This window comes from Macaca thibetana, chromosome 1 (genome assembly GCF_024542745.1).
Source record: "Macaca thibetana thibetana isolate TM-01 chromosome 1, ASM2454274v1, whole genome shotgun sequence".
In the NCBI taxonomy this organism is placed as follows: domain Eukaryota; kingdom Metazoa; phylum Chordata; class Mammalia; order Primates; family Cercopithecidae; genus Macaca; species Macaca thibetana.
The window spans coordinates 28,186,573-28,195,715 of record NC_065578.1 but is presented as its reverse complement, the minus strand read 5'-3'; the positions used below and the strand labels follow the sequence as shown (position 1 = coordinate 28,195,715).

At 49.2% G+C, this 9,143-nt stretch overlaps 1 protein-coding gene across 1 annotated transcript in view; it reads left to right on the top strand.

Annotated features, from left to right (window-relative positions):
- The first annotated feature begins 7,678 nt into the window (after positions 1-7,678).
- The window catches only part of SRSF4 (serine and arginine rich splicing factor 4), a 33,588-nt gene continuing 32,123 nt past the window's right edge, over positions 7,679-9,143 (top strand). The window contains exon 1 of the mRNA XM_050795422.1: positions 7,679-8,418. Within this exon, the coding sequence (XP_050651379.1) occupies positions 8,312-8,418 (107 nt within the window). The 5' untranslated portion in view covers positions 7,679-8,311. The remainder of the gene's footprint in view (positions 8,419-9,143) is intronic.

The following is a 9,143-nucleotide window of genomic DNA, read 5'->3' as shown; positions in this document are numbered from 1 at the left end:
GCAACAAGAGTGACTCTCCTTCTCATACAAAAAACTTAAAATAAAATAAAAATTAGCCAGGCATGGTGGTAGGTGCCTGTAATCCCAGCTACTAAGGAGGCTGAGGCACAAGAATCGCTTGAACCTGGGAGGCGGAAGTTGCAGTGAGCTGAGATCTCACCACTGCACTCCAGCCTGGGTGACACAGCAAGACTCCGTCTCAAAAAAAAAAAAAAAAAATTACCCAGACTTAGTGGCGTGTGCCTGTAATCTCAGCTATTTGGAGGCTGGGGTGGCAGGATCACTTGAGCCCAGGACGTCAAGGTCTCGGTGAGCTGAGATCAAGATCAAGCCACTACACTCCAGCCTGGGCATCAAAGCAAGACTCTGTCTCAAAAAAATTCAGACTGAATAATCTCTGTGGAGCTGGGACAGCTCTCCTGGCCCACTAAGTAAATACATTCCCTTTTTTTTTTTTTTTTGAGATGGTGTCTCGCTCTGTCACCCAGGCTGGAGCGCAGTGGCATGATCTTGGCTCACTGCAACCTCCGCCTCCTGAGTTCAAAGGATTCTCCTGCCTCAGTCTCCCAAGTAACTGGGACTATAGGCGCATGCCACCCTGCCTGGCTAATTTTTCATATATATGTGTGTGTGTATGTATGTGTGTGTGTGTAGAGACAGGGTTTCACCGTGTTAACCAAGATGGTCTCCATCTGACCTCATGATCCGCCTGCCTCAGCCTCCCAAAGTGCTGGGATTACAGGCATGAGCCACCGTGCTGGGCCAATATATTTCTTTTAAATGGCTAAAGGAGGAATTCCTGGCTCCAGGAAATTAAAAGAAGACAAAAAGGCCGGGCACAGTGGCTCACACCTGTAATCCCAGCACTTTGGAAGGCCACGGCCGGCAGATCACCTGAGGTTGTGAGTTCGATACCAGTCTGACCAACATGGAGAAACCCTGTCTCTACTAAAAATACAAAATTAGGCCAGGCGCGGTGGCTCACACCTGTAATCCCAGCACTTTGGGAGACCGAGCGGGCGGATCATGAGGTCAGGAGATCGAGGCCATCCTGGCTAACACAGTGAAACCCCGTCTCTACTAAAAAATAGAAAAAATTAGCCTGGCGTGGTGGCGGGTGCCTGTAGTCCTAGCTACTTGGGAGGCTGAGGCAGGAGAATGGCGTGAACCTGGGAGGCGGAGCTTGCAGTGAGCCGAGATCGTGCCACTGCACTCCAGCCTGGGCGACAGAGCAAGACTCCGTCTCAAAAAACAAACAAACAAACAAAAAAATTAGCCGGGCATGGTGACTCATGCCTGTAATCCCAGCCACTTGGGAGGCTGAGGCAGGAGAATCACTTGAACCTGGGAGGCGGAGGTCACAGTGAGCGGAGATGGCACCATTGCACTCCAGCCTGGGTAACAAGAATGAAACTGTGTCTCAAAAAAAAAAAAAAAAAAGACAAATAGGCATTACCTGCTAAAACAAAGCTTGAGCATTATCTGAAGCCCTGTGGCTTCATGACTTCTGGGACCATCCACCCGGTGACTACCTATAGTTGCTGCCATAATATTGGTAAATGGAAGCCGGGCGCAGTGGTTCATGCCTTTAATCCTAACACTTTAGGAGGCCAAGGCGGGCAGATAGCCTCAGGTCAGGAGTTCGAGACCAGCCTGAGCAACATGGAGAAATACTGTCTCTACTAAAAATACAAAATTAGCTGGGTGTGGTGGCGCATGCCTGTAATCCCAGGTACTCGGGAGGCTGAGGCAGGAGAATCTCTTGAACCTGGGAGGTGGAGGTTGCGGTGAGCCAAGATCACACCATTGCACTCCAGCAATGAACAAAACTCCGTCTCAAAAAAAAAAAAAAGAAAAAATGTATATATTGGTAAATGGAGGCCGGGTGTAGTGGTTCACGCCTGTAATCCCAACATTTTGGGAGGCCAAGGCAAGTGGATCATTTGAAGTCAGGAGTTTGAGACCAGCCTGGCTGAAATAGTTAAACTCCGTCTCTACTAAAAATACAAAACTTAGCCGGGCATGGTGGCAGGCACCTGTAATCCCAGCTCCTTGAGATGGTGAGGTAGGAGAATTGCTTGAACCCAGGAGGTGGAGGTTTCAGTGAGCCAAAATTGTACCACTGCATTCCAGCCTGGGCAACAGAGTGAGACTCCGTTTCAAAAAAAAAAAAAAGTAAACTCCAAATCCTTCCCATGATCCTTGAGGCCCCTCAAGATCTGGTCTCTCCAGGAGTTCAAGGCTAACCTGGCCAACATGGCGAAACCCCATCTCAACTAAAAATACAAAACTCAGCCAGGCGTGGTGGTGTGCGTCTTTAGTCCCAGCTACTTGGGAGGCTGAAGCAGGAGAATTGCTTGAACCCAAGAGGCAGAAGTTGCAGTGAGCCGAGATCGCACCACTGCACTCCAGCCTGGGCGACTCTGTCTCAAAAAAAAAAAAAAAAAAAGTTGATAAGTGTGTTCTGTCTTGGGAGATGAGATAATTACGCCCATTTTCCTCAGGGGAAGACTGAGGCCCAGAAGAATAAAGTTATTTGGGAGAACTTTATTCCTCCCAAATAAACTTTGGGAGGCCGAGGTGCACAGATAACCTGAGGTCAGGAGTTTGAGACCAGCCTGGCCAACATAGTGAAACCCAGTCTCTACTAAAAATACAACAAAAAATTAGCCAGGCGTGGTAGCTCATGCTTGTAGTCCCAGCTACTCAGGAGGCTGAGGCACAAGAATCGCTTGAACCCGGAGGCAGAGGTTGCAGTAAGCCAGGATCTTACCACTGTACTCTAGCCTGGGCAACAGAGCAAGACTCGGTCTCAAAAAAGAAAAGAAAAAAGCTCTTGCGTTAACCTGTGTGTGCCAGGCTGTAGTTGTGCATCAGAACACCCACCAGCCCCACACTTATTGTCAGGCCCCATGCCCTGAGTAGAGCACTAGGCCAAGCCAGAGCAGCTGGAAATGGTGGAGAATAGAAGGTCCAGTCCTGGTACAACATCTGCTTGCATCTGAAGGCAGGAACATTCCTGGTAAGACAGCAGGGCTAGCTGAAAGGTAAGTGGAAAGGAGACATTGGCACCTTCTGAAAGAGAAAAAAGAGATTCTTACAACTTTCCTGTGTCATTGAGATATTAATGTCACCACTTTACGGAAGCAGCAGCCTCGAGAGACGTGAAGTGAGTTGTTCCAGATCACACAGCAGGCAGCAGAGCTGGCACTAGAAGCCAGGTCCGCTGACCATATCTGGTCACTACAGCAGACAGTTCCAATTCTTTTGGCTCCACAGGTGGCCTTGGAGGTCACACTCTCCTCAAGACTCCTTGATTTTGTTCTTGACATGTCAACTGGAGGAGAGTTCAAATTTCCCTGAGTCTGTGTCTCATGGGAGGCATGAGAAAAAGGCAGAATCAGGAGGCCACTGAAGTAGTCCAGGTAAGAGATTATTTATGTATTCATTCAATAAGTATTTTAAACACTCTTTATGTGAAAGGCACTGTTGTTAGGTGCTAGGGATAGAGCAGAAAACAAAAAACGGCCCCTGAGACCAACGAGCTTACATTCCAGTGGTGGAGAAAGACCATGCACCAGTAAATAAATAAACAAGGTAATTACAGACTGTGTAGTAAGTGTTGTGAAATATGACAGATAGCATTTGAGATAAGGTGGACAAGGAAGGCCTGAGGCCTGAATAAGTAGCCAGCCATATTCCAGGCAGAGGGAGTAGCACATATAAAAGCCCTGACTGTGAACAGTCTGATGAGGCCTGAACTAGTTTAAGAAGTGGGAATGGAAAGAAGGGATGAATTTGTGAATATTTAGAAGGAATAATCAGAAGGACAGACTGAATGCGGTGGTTGAAGGTTGAACTTTGGCACCTTGCTGATGGTGGTGCCACTTGCATTGGGAAAGGAGGAGCAGGTTTTAGGGACAAGCATTTCCCCTCTGGAAGGCTCTCTTTCCCATCTGTACAATAGGTTGACATAACAACCAAGCTTAGTGCTAGGATTTTTGTTTTGGTGGTTTTTTGTTGTTTGTGTGTGTGTGTGCATTTGATAGGGTCTCACTCTGACACCCAGGCTTGAGGACAGTGGCATGATCACAGATCACTGCAGCCTCAACCTGCCTGGGCTCAGGAGATCCTCCCACCTCAGCCTCCCAAGTAGCTGGGACTACAGGCATGCACCATCATGCCTGGCTAATTTTTTTGTTATTTTTTCTGTAGAGACAGGTTTTCACCATGTTGCCCAGGCCAGATTGCTAGCTCTTAAGAATGTTATGTTCCTCACACCTTACTGAATTCCAAATGAATTAAAGATTATGGCCGCACGTGGTAGCTTACTCACACCTGTAATTCCAGCACTTTGGGAGGCCCAGGCGGGTGACTCACCCGGGGGGTTGGAAGTTCAAGACCAGCCTGACCAACATGGAGAAACCCTGTCTCTACTAAAAATACAAAATTAGCTGGGCGTGGTGGCACATGCCTGTAATCCCAGCTACTCGGGAGGCTGAGGCAGGAGAATCACTTGAACCCAGGAGGTGAAGGTTGCAGTGAGCGGGGATCGTGCCATTGCACTCCAGTCTGGGCAACAAGAGTTAAACTCTGTCTCAAAAATATACATATAAAAATTAGCTTGGCGTGGTGGCACAGGTCTGTAGTCCCAGCTACTCAGGAGGCTGAGGCAGGAGAACCGCGTGAACCCAGGAGGCATAGGTTGCAGTGAGCCAAGATCATGCCACTGCATTCCAGCCTGGGTGACAGAGCAAAACTCTGTCTCAAAAAATAAAATTAAATTAAATTTAAAAAATAATATATAGGAGGTCGGGTGCAGTGGCTCACACCTGTAATCTCAACACTGGGAGGTCGAGAAGGGAGGATTGCTTGAGCCCAGTTGCTTGTTTGTTTCTTTTTTGAGACAAAGTTTCACTCTTGTTGCCCAGGCTGGAGTGCAATGGCATGATCTTGGCTCACTGCAGCCTCCGCCTCCTGGGTTCAAGCTATTCTCCTGCCTCAGCCTCCCAAGTAGCTGGGATTACAGGCGCCTGCCACCATGTCCAGCTAATTTTTTGTATTTTTAATAGAGACGGGGTTTCACTCTGTTGACCAGGCTGGTCTCGAACTCCTGACCTCAGGTGATCCACCCACCTCGGCCTCCCAAAGTGCTGGGATTATAGGTGTGAGCCACTGTGCCCGGCCTGAGCCCAGTAGTTTAAGATCAGGCAGGAAAACGAGATTCCATCTCTAGAAAAGTAGAATAGGCCGGGCACTGTGGCCTGTTTTTGAGATGGAGTTTTGCTCTTGTCACCCAGGCTAGAGTGTGATGGCATGATCTCAGCTGACTGCAACCTCTGCCGCCTGGGTTCAAGCAATTCTCTGGCCTCAGCCTCTTGAGTAGCTGAACTACAGGCCCACACAATCACACCTGGCTAATTTTTTGTATTTTTAGTAGAGATGGGATTTCCCCATGTTGACCAGGCTGGTCTTGAACTCGTGACCTCAGGTGATCCTCCTGCCTCGACCTCCCAAAGTGCTGGGATTACAGGCGTGAGCCACCGCACCCAGCCACTAATTATTACTTTCAAAATAGATTTCTTGCCGGGAGTGATGGCTCACGCCACCTCACCTGAGGTCAGGAGTTTGAAACCAGCCTGGCCAATATGGTGAAACCCAGTCTCTACTAAAGATACAAAAAAAATTAGCCAGGCGTGGTGGCACATACCTGTAATCCCAGCAACTTGGGAGGCTGATGCAGGAGAATTGCTTGAACCCAGAGGCAGAGACTGCAGTGAGCCAAGATTGCACCACTACACACCAGACTGGGCAACAGAGCGAGACTCCATCTCAAAAAAAAAAAAAAAAAAAAAAGCCAGGTGCAGTGGCTCACACCTGCAGTCCCAGCACTCTGGGAGGCGGAGGCAGGCAGATCACGAGGTCAGGAGATCAAGACCAGCCTGGCCAACATAGTAAAACCCCTTCTCTACTAAAAATACAAAAAAATTAGCCGGGCGTGGTAGCAGGTGCCTGTAATCCCAGCTACTCTGGAGGCTGAGGAAGGAGAATGCTTAAACCCAGAAGGCAGAGGTTGCAGTGAGCCGAGATGGCGCCACTGCACTGCAGCCTGGGTGACAGTGCGAGACTCAGTCTCGGGAAAAAAAAAAGTAGAATAAATACAAATTTAAAAATAAAATCCAGAATCAAAGAAAAACAAAGGATGGATAAATTGATCCCATAAATATCTAATGTTTTTGCATGGCTAAAAAACACTCTTGGCAAAGTCAAAAGTCAAGAAATGGAAAACATATTTGCAACTCATTTGACAAAGAGCTGATTTTCCTAATATATAGTGAGCACCTATGAGTAAGACAAATGAGGAAAGGATATACACAGACACAAATAGGAAAATATATATCAAACATATGAAGAGAGATTCATATCTCTGCAAAATATGGTATTTGCAAATTAAACCACTTGGAGATAACATTTTTCACCTCTCAGATTGGCAAAGATCAAAAAGTTTGATAACATGGTGTTGATGAGGATATGAGGAAACAGCCACTTAAGGGGAATTGAGCAATAACTATTAAAACTCTGACCCAAATATCCTACTTCTAGGAATAGATGCTATATATATATATATATAGAGAGAGAGAGAGAGAGAGAGAGAGAGAGAGAGAGAGAGAGAAATGCAAAGTTACTGCAGCAGTGTAATAACAAAAGGTTGGAACTTATTCCAATGTCCTTCACTGGGGCACTGGCTAAATAAATTACTGTGTATGAAATGGTATGAGCCATAAAACTAGTCCTTTTATACTCTTATGGAATAATTTTCAAAATATGCTTTGTGCAGAACCATATGTATAGTATCCTACTATTTGGTTTATAAGGGTAAATTAACCTCCTAAAGGACATTTCAGAAACTGTTTGCTTCTGGGAAGAGAAACTAAGTGGCTGGTAGACAGCAAACACTTTTCACTGTATATCATTTGAACCTTGAGTTATCCTTTCAAAATATTCAAAAAGCAAAAACAAGCAAAGAAACAAAACCCTTTGTGGTTCTAGGTACATGGAGTTAGTGAGAAGGGAACCAATATTTATTGAGCTCTTACCATGTTTCAGACACTGTTCCAAGTACTTTCACATATACTACCCCATTTAGTGGCCTATGTAATCCTTGAGATGGGTATAAATTATCCTAATTTTACAGGTTAGAAAATTGGATAGGCCAGGTGCAGTGGCTCACACCTATAATCCCAGCACTTTGGGAGGCCAAAGCGGGCGGATCACCTGAGGTCAGGAGTTCGAGACCAGCCTGGCCAATATGGTGAAACATCGTCTCTACTAAAAATACAAAAATTTGCTGGGCATGGTGGCGGGCGCCTGTAGTCCCAGCTACTTGGGAGGCTGAGGCAAGAGAATCGCTTGAACCTGGGAGGCAGAGGTTGCAGTGAGCTGAGATCGCGCCACTGCACTTCGGCCTGGGCAACAGAGTGAAACTCCTCTCGGGGAAAAAAAAAAAAAATAGGTTGGATTGTGGTCAAGTAATTTGCTCGGTGTCATGCCTAGTCTAGCTCCAAAGCTCCAGCCTTCTCCGCTTCTCACACTGCTTCTATTTAAGCAGTGCCCTCTCTTAAAAATAATACTGGTCTCATTTTTTGGGCATTTGACATGACAAAACTACTAAGTGCTTTATATACGTATTCTCTCATAATTCTCAAGACATCTCTGGAAGTAGGAACTACTCTCCCCCTTTTACAGAAAAGATAAAGGAGAGTCCGAGACATCGTGCGTAACGAGCCCAAGGTCACGGGTACACAACCGTTTGGAAGCCAGGTTTGGTTCCAAAGCTCCGGCTCCAAAATCCAAACCGCACCCGGTTCAAAGGACAAAAGCAGGAACGCTCGCTCGCTGGGCTCTGGGAGGTACGGGCACTTCCGGGGGAGGGGCAAAGCCAGCTGGCTGCGGAAGGCGGTGCAGGAACCCCTTTGGCGAGCTCGCAGGAGGACGTGCCGCAGCGCCGCCTGTCGATCACCTTGCCCCGCCTCACGTCGGCGCGCCCCCGGGCAAGCTCCTCCCCCAGTGCTGGCCGGGCGGGAAGCGAAAGCGCGCTCTCTCCGGTTACCCTCCGCCTAGGGGAAGGGCGGGGGAAGTGGAAGCGCGCGCTCGTGAGCTGCGTGCTCGCGTACGTCGCCGGGGTTCGGCTGCGTCCGTCCCGCCGCCCGTCCGTTGCCGCCGCCGCCGCCGCTGCCGCCGCGTTCTCGCTTTGCCCGCCGCCGCCTGAGGGGGGCTGGGGCCGGGGCCAGCCACCACTGCCGTTGCCGGGATGCCGCGGGTGTACATCGGCCGCCTGAGCTACCAGGCCCGGGAGCGCGATGTGGAGCGCTTCTTTAAGGGCTACGGGAAGATTCTGGAGGTGGATCTGAAGAACGGGTGAGGAGGGCGAAAGAGGGTCCGGCCGGGCGGGGACAGACCCCAGAGACCCCAGCGGTGGTGAGGAGGCCGTGGGGACGGGAGAGGGACGCCTGGTCCGCGCGAAGCGGCTACTGGCCTGACCAGGCTCCGCCATAGTGGCGGCGCCTCGGGGGCGCGGGTAGGCCCCGGTTCCCACTGCGCCTGCGCGGGTGGGGGTGGTAGCGGCATAATGGGAGCTGTGGTGAGGCCCTCAGTGGGACAGGGAGAAGGAAAGCCCGAGTGGGGCTGGTGCTCCGGGCAGGAGGGCACAGCTCCAGGGCGCCCGGGAGACCTGGGTTTTCCCTTCCTAGGCCCGGGACTGGGGCCTGGTTCGTCCCTGGGTAGAGACCAACCTTTCCCGCTCTGAGGATTACTGGAAATAAACAGGATTTCCTGCTCCCTTTCACCTCTTCCCCTGTCTGTGGATCAGACGGTCACAGCGCGTCTTTCCCGGGGACTGGAGCGTTGGAGGGAGGCCCTTTTTAGCCATGTGCCACGCTCTTTTGGGCGGGAGACTCCAGTTTGAGTAGTCTAGTGACAGTTTCGAAAGTATCGTCTTGCCGTGCTGAAAGCCTTCACCGTTCCCTCTGCAAGAGTAAATTAAAGTCTTAACTCCTTATCTTTAAGACTCCGTGCAGAGTTTCCACGCTGTGGTTTCCGTTCTCCAACTTACCGAAAAATTGTTTTGCCGTTTTAGAATTTGT